Source organism: Ochotona princeps, chromosome 28 (assembly GCF_030435755.1).
Source record: "Ochotona princeps isolate mOchPri1 chromosome 28, mOchPri1.hap1, whole genome shotgun sequence".
In the NCBI taxonomy this organism is placed as follows: Eukaryota; Metazoa; Chordata; class Mammalia; order Lagomorpha; family Ochotonidae; genus Ochotona; species Ochotona princeps.
Window position 1 is genome coordinate 2,245,718 of NC_080859.1, and position 14,275 is coordinate 2,259,992.

At 56.6% G+C, this 14,275-nt stretch overlaps 1 protein-coding gene across 1 annotated transcript in view; it reads right to left on the reverse strand.

Moving 5' to 3' along the window:
- Window positions 1–10,986: 10,986 nt before the first annotated feature.
- SERINC5 (serine incorporator 5) overlaps window positions 10,987–14,275 on the reverse strand; it is a 61,397-nt gene continuing 58,108 nt past the window's right edge. The window contains exons 9-12 of the mRNA XM_058656322.1: window positions 13,717–13,787; window positions 12,463–12,498; window positions 11,717–11,861; window positions 10,987–11,242 (exon numbers count right to left, since the gene is read on the reverse strand). Coding sequence (XP_058512305.1) covers window positions 11,095–11,242; window positions 11,717–11,861; window positions 12,463–12,498; window positions 13,717–13,787 — 400 coding nt within the window. The 3' untranslated portion in view covers window positions 10,987–11,094. The remainder of the gene's footprint in view (window positions 11,243–11,716; window positions 11,862–12,462; window positions 12,499–13,716; window positions 13,788–14,275) is intronic.

Consider the following 14,275-nt stretch of genomic DNA (forward strand, 5'->3'; position numbering starts at 1 on the left):
GAAGCCCCCTGCTCCCTACCCCTACATTCCCTTGCAGCCCACGAGTGCTTCCTGAGCAAAGTCCGTCACGTGCCACCAGCGTGGGCTCTCTGTCCTCCTGGCTGGCCAGTCACCATTACAAATTACCCAGACATGGGTCCGGAGTGGTAGCCTAGTATCTAAAGTCTCTGCATATACTGGGATCTTGTGTCCCAGACGCTCCGCTTCATCCAGCTCCCTGCCTGTGGCCTGGGAAAGCAGTATAGGATGGCCCAAAGCCTTGAGACCCTGCACTCAAGTAGGTGACGTGGCAGAAGCTCCTGGCTCCTGGCTTTAGATTGGCTAAGCTCCGACCATTGTGGCCACTTGGGGAGTGAACCAGTGGATGGAAGATATCTCTCTCTCTCTGTAAATCTGACTTTCCAATAAAAATTAAAAATGAAAATTCTTTGAAGCACCCATATATGACTTCAGTACTCTGGGCCAGGGCACTTCAGAGAGTTTGCAAGAGCATAGACTCAAAAAGGAAGTTTATCTTGGTACATAAAATATATATATGAAATAAAAAATCTCATGGGAAATGTACATCATAAAACATGAGGCATGGACCTCCATTTGTGCAGCAAGATGAAATTGCCTGTCATTCCACAATGCATGCCTGTTTTGAAGTGCCCTCGTACAAGGACCTGCTTAGCTCCAGGCTGGCAAGGGGCTCCTGGGGTGTTCTCTGGTGTGGAGGTGCCCTGGCGTGCCCCAGTCTTTCTCACACTCAGGAAATTCCTGCTGCTACTGAGAAGTACCCCTATGACTGCCTCAAGTGCCCACCTGTCTCGCCTCTGGCACCTCCCGCCTCTCTGTCACACACTTGGTCTGGGACAGAAGCCACTTGGCTGCGCACGGGAATCTGGAGCCTCAGGACATGGCAGGAGTTGGGGTGACAGCTCCCAGTGTCTCATCTGGGGTCAGAACCCTGGACACGCTTTCGCTGCACCCCACAGCCTAACCAAGCTGCCATGACCTCAGTGTTGCTGTGTTGCTGTCTCCCGCCTGCTCCCCGACCTGAGACCCCTTCAGCTGCTAGAAGGATGTTCTCGGACCCCCATCTCAGGCTGTGCCCCTGAGGAGCTGGAGGGACTGGGATCCCTCAGTGTCAGGCCCTTCGGGGGTACTGGGGAGTAGTGTTGCCTTGTGCTAGGGCAGGTGCAGTGCGACACATAGGTGTCTCTGCCTCTTCCAGCCAGGTAGCCTCGGGCATCCTCATCCCTCTGCCACTCAGCTGGGACAAAGGCCTGCCCGCCAGGGGGTAGCATGGCCATCTGCCACTTCTATGCTGCCATGACACCGGCCCGCTGTGGCCTGTGCCTGTGTGGCGCTTGAAATCTGAGCAGCTGCCCTGCTCGCCTGCTGAAGTGGCATGACGGTGCCAGCATGAGGCCCCTTTCCTCTCTCCCTCTCAGTGGTGAGGACGCTACATTCAGCTGTATCCTTGGGAGCGGGTGCCAGGGACACACTCCTGGGACAAGTGCAGCTGTCCCCACTTCTGCTGGACACTACTGCTTCTGGGGCCTTCCGCCTCACACTGCCACCTGCCCACAGAAGCTGAGAAAGCCAAGTTCAACCTCCCTCCCACCCCAGCACGGGCCCCCTGACCATTGAGGTCTCCTTCCTGAGCCCTCGGGGGGACGGGGAACTCACTGGCACGTGGGCTGGCCTCTTGCCCTGCTGGAGGGCGAGGATGAGTCACTATGCGAGGTAGGAAGTTGGAAATGAGCCTGTGTGTGAGAGGGGCTGGCGGAAAGCAGTGGAGCAGCCTGGCCGTCAGCCCAGGAGCCTGCACCACAAAGCCCTGTGCACAGCCCAGTAACCTCCGGGGGCCCCAGCCTTACCCCCGCCTCGCCCCAACCCAGAGAACCCTCATTGTGTCCCACTCCACTGGTGACAGTGGGTAATGAAACTTGGAAGGAACTTCACCCAGTTCACACGCAATAACCACTTTGGCCTGGAAACGCAGGAGGAGGGGAAGGAGGGGGAAGACCGGAGCCCTCTTTATAAGCACCCGTCTGAACATGGACTGTGCCCAGACCCCCGGCCTGTCTGGTGTGTGACTCTCAGCTCAGCTCTCAGTACTTTGCTGAGCTGCCCACCTGGACTGCCGGCTGCGTCCTCCCCGTCAGACTGGGTCACCTTGCTTTCCCTGGTCGGAATGGCGGGGCACTACCTCAGGTTCTGGCAGGCAAGGTGACCATCCCTTTCAGGGACACCACTCCTCTCTGTCTCACACCTGCCTTGTTTCTTCTTTTTTATTTATTTGAGAGGCAGGGGGAGAAAGGAAAAACCCCATCTTAGATGCGCTGGTTCACTTGCCAAGTGCCGGGCTGGCAGAAGCCAGGACCTAGGACCAGCCCTGGGTCTCCCAGGTGGGTGGCCAAGGTGTGAGCGCCCGAGCAGTTCCCTGCGGCCTCGCAGCGTGCATTAGCGGGAGCTGGCTCAGAAGCCGAGCCGCTGTGACTGGAAACATGGTCTGATGTGAGATAAGGTGGCCCGCGTGGCAGCTTGACCTGCTGTGCCCCAACACTAAATTTTATAGCAACGCATTAAACACGCTCACCACCAGCTAGGCGCTCGGAGAAAGCACCTGGGCCCCAGTGTTATGGTGCAGTGGCTTAAAGCAGCACTGTCACACTGACATCACAGGCGAGCACCCGCTCGTCCTGGCTGTTCTACTTCCTGTTCAGCTCTCTACCAACGCACCTACAGAGCACAGGAGGCTCACTGCCTGGGTCTCTACGGAGTTCAGCCTTCAGCCTGGTCTGGCCCCGGCTGTTGCAGCCATTTGGGGAGTGAACCAGTGGATGAAAGAACCTTCTCTCTAAACTCTGCCTTTCAAGTAAATAAACCTTTTAATCAAACAAGTGCTCTGTCTGGGCCTGTACAAGTAAAATGTAAAAGTAAAGATAACGTGAGGTTGTTATTGTTTAAGGTATGCAAAGGTAAGAATAAACAACATGGAGTCGCTATTGTTCAAGCTCACCATTGTTTCAAGGAAACAGGCCAGAACTAGGACAGGAGCAATGTGGTTTAACTTAACTCTTGCTTCTGTAAAATGCTTTCACGAAGAGTTGGTTAGAATGGCCCACAGGATGAGTTTAATCATGAAAGAGTGGGCCCCTGTACCAGGAACGTCCGCACTTCACTAGGGTTCCATCAACCTGACAAGTATCCAGTATCTGGGAATGAGCTGACCTGAACTCGGTATTAACCTATGTGATCAATGTTCGTGAAAACCCCGCATGTGTTGCTGGGGCCGCACTCTGGCAAGGAGTGTGGTCCTGATGGTCGGGTTTGCTTTGCTTTCTCTAATAAAACTGTGTTGCAGCCCAACTGTTACATGTTCCAGCTTGTTTGGCAAATGAGAAACTACAACAGACCAAGCCACCGACTGCTGATAGCTGCTGTGGGCCGTGGCTACTGTCATAGCCGAGCCCAGCTCATGGGCACGGAAGCCACAGCACCACAAAGTGCGTGAGTTGGCCGAGGTCTTGGAGCTTGCAAGGGGCCGGGGGAAAAATTTCCAGCCAAGGGAGCTCCTTGGTGCCTTCCCCCTACTCGGGGAGAACCTTCCACCACACGACTTAGGGGCCCTGTCTTGACCTACAGCTGCAGGGAGTCAAGTCTCCCACCTCACCATGGGCCTTGGTTAAGAACTGCAGCCAACTGTGGCTTCTGCATCTCCTTGAACATCCCTTTTAGGATCTTCTCTGTAGCATATATGCGGAGTCATGTTTTTCGGGCTTGGTTTACCCGGTTCAGTAAAAGAATGTTCAGCCTCACCAGTCATCCAGCAACGAGAAGGGCTGTTGTGCACCTCTGTGACAGCAAATAACACAAAGACTCGAAGAGCAAGTTCCACTCCCTCGTGGCTGCCACCAGATATGCTGCAGCACCTGAGAAAGACAGCTCACACCACACAGGGCTCTCAACGGCAGCCAGAGTTCTGATTGGACAGTTCCACTCCCAGGGCTCACTGCAAGAAAATGTACGCATGGCAACAAAAGCCATGTGCAGAAAAACATTTACCATGACATACCTCTTGACCCACACAACAAAACAATTGGGAAATCACACATGTATTAATTAACTTAATGGAACATACGAAAGAAACAATGCAGAGTGTTAAAGTACTATGTGGGGGAGGGAGGCAGGCAGAGCAGGTTAAGCCTCTGTAGCTGTGAGGCTATGGAGAATTCAGCAGGACACGGAGAACCTGGGAGAGGCTCTGTGGCAGAAAGGGGGTGAGCTGGCCAGGCATTTCTGATGTAGGGACGGGCGACGCAGGGTCCTGGGCGCAGAGTCCTGAGAGGCGGAGGGGATGTCTCAGCGTGACTCAGGGCTCAGTTCACAAAGCCACCCACAGCTGCCAGCACTAGCTTTACGCTTCCAACTTGGTCCCCAAGAGTGGGTGCCTGTGGCACACCAAATGCTAAGGACATTTTATTATTTTGTCTCACAGATTCATTTGAATGGCAGAATTGCAAAGAGGGAAAGGAGAGGCAGAGAGATCTTCCATCTGTCAATTTATTCCCCAGTGAGTACACTGTCAGGACCTGGGTCAGGCTGACGTCAGACACCAAAAGCCAGGAGCTTCATCTGGGTCTCCCTTGTGGGTGCAGGGGCCCAAGCACTTGGACTGTTTTCCTCTGCTTTTCCAGGTGTATTAGCAGGAAGCTGGATTGGAAATGGAGCAGCCAGGATTTGAACCAGTGCCTGTATGGGAGCCTAGCTGTGTGTATGTGTGTGAGTGGTGGTTTTCTTAGATGCTGACCCTGGGGCGGGAGGGGACGCCCTGCTCCAGAGGGAGCTAGCAGACTCTGTGGTACCATCTGAAGAGCCAGCCTTGCTTCTCAGAGGCCTCTGGGCACCTCCAGGCTGTGGGGCAGCAAAACAGCTGCTTCCAGAACCACCAGGATTTGCCCGCCTGTGGTCACACCAAGCACCTGCAGACAGCCATGTCCTGAGAGGCCGATGCCGTGGCTGAGCTGGTGAAGCCATACTGAATCCCTGGTTCCCATCTGCTCTGCTTCCAACCCAGCTCCCTGCCGATGTGCCTAGGAAGGCAGCGGGAGACGAACTGAGTGCTTGAGCCCCTGCTCCAAGTGGGAGACCAACATGGCCTTCCTGGCTCCTGGTTGTAGCCAGCATTCTTGACATTTGGGAAGTGACCCAAAGATGGGGGCAGATCTCTCTCTCTGCTTTTGAATAAATAAATAAATAAATAAATAAATAAATAAATAAATAATCTTTAAAAAGTCAGCATTTAGAATGTCAGTTTAACACATACGCAGACCATATCACCACTATTTACCTGTTGCATTTTCATATAGTGCAAACTATCAGAACCACTCCCTCCCTCTACAGGGAAAGGCCCTGCTATCTGCCAGCTATGCCTAGCACAGCTGGGGGGAGCATAAATCCACTGTAAAAGATAGAAAGCAGCAGGGCGAGGCACGTGGCCCAGAGAAGCCCAGCTGTAGGGCCTGGGTGGGGTGCAACATCCCACAGCGCCGCTCTGGGCAACAGCTCCAGGGCAGGGGGAGCCTGGTACAGATGCCCAGGCGGCCCAAGAGCCAGCTGGCACCAGAGGGTGAGGAAAGGGGTGCAGACCTGCTCGGGGAGGCTGGTACCATCCAGCCCCTGGCCTACTGCTGCACTGTTGGGGAGCCATGAGGAGCCAGAAACAGCCCCTCCCAGGCCTCCAGGTACTACAGGGGGCTTTCCTGGGCTAAGCATTGTTGGCCTCCCATGTTCTAACTCAGGGAGGGCACTGCTGTGGCCATCTGTGCACTGGTGGGGAAGTCTCTGGGCAGCTCTGCCTCCCCGCAACCCCCCAGCCCAGCCCAATGGAACCCCTACCAGTCAGCCTATGCCCTGGCCAAAAGGCAGGCAAGGCAGTAGAGGGCAGCCTGGCCTGGAAAACTAGCACCTCTGCAGAACCTGGACTCCAATCAGGCACCCCAGGGTTTGGCCAGGCTCTGCCTACTGCTCAGAGGGCAGACTGGGGCAAAGTTCTGAGCTTCAGGCTGGGCACACAGCCCCAGCGTCCAGTGGCATCCAGCCGACTCAGTCCACGTCTAAGGTCCATCCATCAACACGGGACCACAGCCCAGAGTTGTAAGTGCCCACCCTGCAGCAGCAGGCTGGCTTCCTTCCTGCTCAACTGCTGTGTTCCCAGAAAGGCTCAGATCAGCCTACGGCCGCCCATCACATGTTCCCGTGCACCGTTCCACAGGCTGGCCCCAGCTGCCACTCTGCAGCCATCACCACAGGCAGATAGTGAATAAGAACTAAGATTTGCCTAGTGCCCCCTTCGGTGATGGGACAGTGACATTGGAACTACATGTGAGACCTCATTCGTCTCCATTCCCTTTTAGGGGGCTGGGTGCCACCTCCCCACCCCCAGGGCCCCAGGGGCAGGGACAGCTGGTGCTCACCTGCCTTGCTCCCACAGTGGGTAGCTCTCTACCCTAAACTGCCCAGGTGGTCCCAGAACAAGCAGAGTGTGGCTGCTCTCACCCCATCCATGCCCTCCCCTTCCCAAGAAGTGGCCCTAAGTCAGGCCTGCACCAGCCGGCAAGGGCAGCAGCCCTGGCAGACTCTACTTTATGGACTCACAACTGGCCAGTCCCTTGCTCTGGCTGCCAGAGTCGGAGCAGCCCTGCAGGATCCTTGCAGAGGCTGACCCTGTGGGCACTTCTTGGGGAGTGCCCCCAAAGTCCTGTGATTCCCACATTCCACAAGACTACATGGCCTCTGCTTGATCTGGGCACCGGAACATGAAAACCTCTCAGAAAACACTTGGCATTCCCACCGTCACCAAGGGCATTTGTGATTCATGGGAGGCGGAGGCCCACACATCCCAATTATAGGAGTACTCCCTTCTGGTCAGCCCACTGGTGGCTCTCCTGCACCCAGAGGGGGCCAGGCCTCACATAAGGCCTGTCCTTCTCTCTGCTGTTACTCTTTGAGCTCTGCTGCCTGCTCGCAGTCTCTGCCCAAGCCAAGTAACAGTGGCTGACTCGTGATGGCAAACTCTGAACCAACAGCCTCCGTGTGTCCTCATGTCAGGGGCAGCCCTGTATTCCCAGGATCTGTTCTTCCTGGGATACAGGAACTCTCACAAACAAGCCAGAGGTTTTGTGTACCCCACCTCCAGCTGGGGGACATGACTGGACTGTGCCAAGGTCCCAGACCTAGAATTGGGACAGACACTCCCAGCTCCTCCAGGGCTCTGAGAAACCCATTCCCCCCATCTCCTGATAAGCAGACTCCTCTCTGGCCCACATGGCTGGGGCCATGCCTGTGCATATGATCCCAAGTTCACTGGAACTGGACCTTCTTGAGTCAGAAGTCATCCTAGACCAAGTCTCTAGCTGAGCATCATTGGGCAGGCAGTAGGTGTGGGCAGCCCACGCCTGTGGCACAGTGCATCAAAGCCTCCATTCCAGGCAGTGCACTAGGAAGGACCCCAAAGTGCCAGTCTGTGGCCTGCTACCCTGGCATCGCTGCCCTACATAGTCCCATGACTGGTTTTCCCCGTAAAGACATCCATCTACCCATCCATCCATCCATCCCTTCATTCATTTCACTTCAAGTGCAATGCTAGGCACACAGTGGCACAACCACACCATTCTGGAACAGAGACCTATTTTAAAACACGTACCCAATGTTCATTGTTATTTGTCAACTGAAAAAAAAATCAGCGTGGTGACCGGAAGGCAGGAGAGGGCCCTGTGTGGCACAAGGCCACCTCTCTGGTGACAGCCAGCCGCAAGACCAGTCAGACTAGGTGCCTCTCAAAAGGAAGACACGCCACGGGATTCAACCGTACGGTTTATTAAAGTACAGGGTCAGTAACAAGTTTCGTACGTAGGAAAGGGACTGGTCAAGTCCAGGTGCTGTGGTCAAAAATGCACACCCAGTAAACAAAGACAATTCCGAGACTGACTCTTTGACTAGAGGAGGAACAAACAGAAATGATTTTAATAAAGTTAGCAGAACTCTAACCGCACCAGAGACCTTGGGACACTTCCATGGCAGACGCGCCACACCTAAATGTAGCCACACAAGCCAGCAACAGCCAAAGGTTTCAGAAAAGTGTAACAAGTTAACAGAGATATGACTATGAAACTTTTGAAGTCGCTTTTATAATGTAAAAAAAAGCTTAAATCTTTAATAAAGCGGAAAAAAAAACCCAGATCCTCTTAAAACTTCTCATAAATAACTCTCAAGGCATATATTACGCATCTACTGTAAGCTTTCTATACCTGAGCTCATCCCATGACCCTTCACCCCAAAGGGTCACCTTCTGGAATGTTCCATCGGTCCACTCACACCAACATGGGCTGACACCCAGAAAAGTGGATGCAGACAGCTGTACGCTGTCCACCCTTACCCAGTCCCATTTTTTTTCTGAAAGGATTTTATTTAAAAAACAAAAATCAAATCAAACCTCTTTGGTTGAAGCCAAATGTTCTCACCTTTGACAATGACTACCGGGACAAAGACTCATGGGGGACAACTCTCCAACCTGACGGTGGTCAGCAGCCTCAGGGGGCAGAGCCCATCCCCTCCCCTACCCCCTGCATGGCAGGTGCACCCCCTGGTCACAGGCAGCCAAGTGGCACCCAGTGTGGGGACAGAGGGGAGCAGTGGCTGGCCAGGGTCTGCGCTCAAGGTTATATGAGAACTCGTGGCTTCATCAAAGCAAGTTCCTCCTCAGAAAGGTGCAGAAAACAGGGAGGACAACCCAGGCTGCTTCACTGCAGCTCTGGGTTCCCCATGCCAGGGGAGGAGCGGACAGCACCAAAAGCAGGACCTCGGGCAAAACCCAACACGGATGCCAGCTCCGCCGGGCAGGGACTGAGGGGGCTTGGGTCAGCACAATGCCGAGGCTGCTCACAGTGAAGGGTCCCTGAGGTGGCCAACTGAACCGGGAACGCCCCCAAAGCACTCCCCATGGGAGGCGGCAGCTCTGGGGCCCACACACACGGCCTCCTGCTGCACAGTGAGCCTCCACCAGGCTGCTGCCCGGTCACCTCCAGCCAATCTCCCCAGAAACTGCGAGGACAGAAAACCAACAGCAAAGCTCAAGGAGGCCAGGACGGGGCGGGTCTCCTGAAGGCTCTGACAGGAGCCGGTCTGCGCCCCCAGCCAGGGAGCAGACAGGAGCCCCAGACCCAAGCTGACTGTTTACTTCATTGTTAAGACTCAGGGGGGAAATTCCGCCCCCTTGGATGAATGGCACAGAGCGTACACACACACACACACACACACACACACACACAGAGCCCTTAAAACCACCTGCAGGAGTGGATGTCATCATGCCCCCGTCCCAAGCCAGAGGGGGGCACCCCTGGCTCTGGCCAGCTTCCTGCCAGTTCAGGGAGCCTTGCATTGAGCTCTCCTGTCCTAGGTGCAGCTAGTCCCAGCCCAGCCTGGTAGCTGGAAACACCAAGAGGGTGGATTGGCAGACAGGAGCTCTCTCTAACTCCGAAACAAAAAATGACAACCCACCACCTCCGGCTTTTCTCCCCAAAGGGACCTGGCCGGCACTCCAGGGAGGCCCAGGGCCATCAGGGACAAAAGGGCAATAGTAGCTTGTTACCCTAAACAGTCACCAGCCCCTGCACCATACGCTGTTCTCAGGGCAACTCCAGGAAACTGGCACAGACTTGGCATGTTCTCCAACCACAACAGCACAGAACCCCAAGGGTTGACCTCGGGACAAATGACCTGTGATGTCCCTTCTCGGGTCCCACACCCGGCAGTCCACCCACCCACATCTGTGACCCAAGAAAATCTGCTGGTATTTCCAGCTGAGAACTCAGGCCACAGCGACAGGACACCAAGCCTCCCACCAGGCTCCCACCGCACCCACCTTTCCTCTGTGTTTCCCTGAGTGGCTTTCTGCAGAGGAAGGGATGTCACACGGCCAGGCGAGGACCCTGGAGCTGTGACCATTGCTGGTTCCAGGCACCTGGGCGAGATTCAGGCCTCAGTGTGGGGAGGGGCACACGGAAGGGAACATCTCCATCCTGCCTCCACTTAGCCAATGCCCCCAAGTCCCCATATCCGCCTGGTCCAGGCCCTGGGGCTCTCACCTCGCCTCTCACCGGCTCACTGAGGCCCCAGGCACCAGGTTCACCCGTGTGCGAGCAGGACGCCATCTGACTCATGCCAAGTGGGTCTGCACATTCTCTCTCTCTCTCTCACACACACACACACACACACACACACGAGCACGCACAGCATGCGCACGGGGAGCCCAATCCCAGACACACACACACACACACACACACGGAGCAGGAATGAGCATGGGACCAACCCACGCAGGTGCCACATCTGCAGAGTTTGGACCTGTGAGTGATGGCATGGGGGGAGGGCAGCGTGGGGAGATGATGTGAGGGGTGATGGCAGCGCCACTGCCATGAGGGGTGGTGGTGGCACCACTGTGCTTCTTTATGAGCACAACAGTGCTCAACATTCAGGAGCAGAGGGACCCTGGCAGAGGCTGGGGGGCTGAAAGCAAAGTCGGCCACTGTCAGCCTCCCAGCCTCCAAGGGAAAGGCTTGGGGGCCTGGACAGGCTGCGTGGGGGCAGGGCCAGTCATCCATGGACAGGGTGCCTCCTGTGTCCTTGTGGATGTCAGTGTGTCTGAGAGGAGGCTGGGGGCCGGGGGTACCATGTTTGGGCATGTTTTTCTGTCCCCAGGATAAGAGAGCATCCACTTAGGTGTGAACCCCTGGTGAGCGGCAATACACCAAAGCCACATGCTCCTTGGAATGCCGTTTCCAGGGGTGACATTCAGAGAAAGCATGGGTCACTTGTGATCAGCTTGGCCGACAGTCTCGATTCCCTGGGGGGCAGACTCTGTTTTCAAAACCTCAGAAGTGAGGAGCTAACCGGGAGACGCTTTTCTGTGAGCGCTTTCCCAGCCCCATTCTAGCCAGTGGGGGTGTGTGTGGTGGGCATGGGGGCTGTGAGCTTTCCACAGGGGCCAGGCACCGCTCAGACCAGGGCAGAGGGCCACTTTTTGGAGGGCGGTTCCTGTGCAGCCCCTCACACGGAGAACTGCCGTGTGGGGCAGCAGAGTGGGGCCACGAGCGTCCACAGGTAGAGCAGCACGCACATCCAGCATGAGGCCATCTTGACCCAGAAGATGGACCAGCTCCCGCTGAAGAACGTCTCGATGTTGGCGCTTTCATAGCTGCAGAGGCAACAGATGGACCGTGGTCGGGGGGGTGAGGACGGGGCTGAGGACGGGGCTAAGTGGCCAGAAGGACGTGCTAGGATGGCATGGTCAGGTCCGAGTGGCCCCTGTGTGAGCAGCAGGGACCTCTGCATAGCGACGGGCACGCAGGACCATCATACAGAGATGACCAGCCACTAAGAGACACCAAGGGAAGCCGTGGGCAATGACATGCAACAACACAAAGTGACCCAGCCCTTGTTCACACACACAAAAAGGACAGACAGGATGCATGCCAGCCAGTGGCCAGCAGGTGCTTCTCCTCGCCTATTGCTTCCAGGTTCTACAGGCCCCCCTGTGCACCACTGGTGGCTTGGGGTTCAGAGCACACGCCAGCAGACCTCTGAGTGCCCAGCCTTGAAGAGCTGACTGCGGGAGATGCCTCCGGTGCCCACCACGGAAGCGGAGCCCCGCCCCCCCAAAGGCACTCACTTGAACCAGCTGGTGACGGTCATCATCACGTAGAGGGAGGCCAACAGGAACACCAGGTGAAAGAAGGAGTAGCTGTACACCGTGCCCCTCTTCTCGTCGTAAATGACGCGCGGCCCCTCCTTCACGCTGCCGGCCTCCTCCGTGTCTGTCGGGCAGAACGGGTGGAGGCTCAGAGCCTGGCACACCCCAGGACTGCACTCAGCCTGTCCCCCCACCAGTGGGACCTCAGCCATGGGCGGGTTACCAGGGTGCCGCAGGTATTTTAACTGAGCAAAGACGGGCCTTACTGACATCACACCCACAAGGGCACAGCGAGCCAGGTTGGCCTCCGTGTGCGCAGTAAGGCTAGCCCCTGGTGTCAGATGGGCAGGAAGTGGGTGAGCAGCCCTGGCCTCCCAAGCCCCGGGGAGTCATCCTTAAGAGTGAGTGGAGGAAGCAAGGCTCCAAGTGAGGTGTAGGGCCTCCTGGTGTCCTGCCACTCACTCCCTTCAAAGAACATCCTTTGTTGTGCTGTATCACTTCAGTTCAGGCCAAAGCACGGCCTAGTCCTCAGCAGGAACACCGACGAAAAACACAACACAACACAACACACTGCCTCCCCCAGGGGGAGGATGGGTAGAACAAGCACCAGCACGAGGCTCAGCTGACGCCCCAACCTTGGTGTCCACACTCCTCGTCCCCGTGAGGGCAGAGCCTGTAGGGCCACACGCACACATGCAGGCATGAGAGCAAAGTCCACTACTTACCCTTCCCGTCAGGAGCAAAGCAGAAGCAGCAGCGGGCTACCTGCATGAGAGCGAGAGAGCGAGTCAGGCGCTGCCTCCCCTGCGTTCTGCGTCCAGCAACCGGGAGACTGACCCCCTACGGCCAGCCGAGTCCAACCCAGCAGGCCCCAGAGACACTTGTCCCTCCAGATGTGCTGGGGAATGCTGTGCATACAGAGGGGCAGCTGGATCCCCTCCAGGGAGGCCTGGCTAGGGCCAGGGCAGAGAGGGTAATGGAGGCCACCCGCCTGGGGACCACAGTGTACCTTTCCAACTCCATAACACCCTCCCCAACACAACACAACTTCACAGGTTGTGACCAAAGGCTGTGTGATGTTCTCTGGTGATGGAGACAGATGCCAAGGGTGTCTGTATCTACAGGGGGCACTGGGTCCCCACATACCTGAGGTGTGAGAACAACCAGGGGCCATGGTGGGGAAGCCTGGGCCTTCCCCCCACACAGGCAGGGCCTCCAAGCAAGGGACACTCTGCACATGGCAGAGCCAGCCTCCCCCACTCCATGATCTGCAGCTGCACGGCTTCCCCTGCAGGGACGCAGCCCTCCTCGCTCTCCTCTGCTGTCCTCTGCACTCTCGCTCGGCTCACAATAGAGACATTGATGCCAAGGCCAGCCCGCCTCCGCAGGTGGCCCCTCGGCCAGCACCGAGAACAAGGCCGGCCTTCCAGAGCTCCAGCCTGTTCTGTCCAGCTCAGCACTTTTCTCCTCCCATGGGTGGGGGAGCTGGCAGTGATGCTGGCAGAATGCTGCCCTTTGCTAGGGATCACTGCCTGCAGGTCAGGTGCAGGGAAGACCGTCTCCAGCCGGACACCAGACTTGTTTGTCCACACAGAGCTACTGGGACACAGCAGGGGACAGATGGTGGAAAGGGCAGAGCAGGAGCAGCTGTGGCCGCTGACCCCCAAAGCAGCAGGGGACAAGACAGAGACCGGGACACCTGGCACAGCCTCCCTCCCGGAAACCCAGACCTGCGAGTTCTAGGGGCTGTACTCCTTTGAGTTTCCTTTCTGTAAACAGCACATCACAGTTCCTCATGGGGGCTTAGGAGCTAGGGTGAAACTGTGCATGGACAGCTGGGAAAGCAGCAGGACTAGGGCACTTGGCACACGTCCAGCCCCACGGGTACCTGGGTGCCAGGGCTGCATGTCCATCCCCCATGGGAACCGGGGTGCCTGGAACTGCCCACATCCTGGGGAGCAGAATGAAAGGAAAGGAACTCACCTCCAGCTCGGGGGCCGCATACCGGCCCTGCAGCGCGTCAGAACTGGACCTTGTTGTGGACGTCAGGCTAGGAGACAAACAAGCGTCAGCAGGTGTCAGCCCTCTCGGTGGCAGTGGGAACTGAAGGTGGGGGGCTGCGGTGTGCTGAAGACCCAGGGAAGAAAAGCGCTGCAAGTACTTGGGGGTGGGAGTGGCAGGGGGTGAAACAGCTATTGCCCCGAAAACAAACAAGAGCACAGAAACACTGAAAGTAAGCAGAGCACACCAAGGAGTCTAGCCAGTTCATTCAACGCTCCTGTGCCCGGCCTGTTCCAAGCACCGGGGACTCATCAGCACCAAGGGAGCCCAGCCTGCCCTCCTGCAGCTGGCAGGTCAGCCTACAGAGGGGCCTAGCCAGGAGCTGGGCTAGCCTACAGATGGGCTGGCCTGTGAGACAGGTTAGCCTGCGCATGGGCTAGCCTGGAGATGGGCTATCCTGGAGATGGGTTAGCGCGGCTTGCAGATGGTGGTGCAGGTTCACTGTTTAGAAGCCAGTCTGCTAGAGCGAGAGCAGTA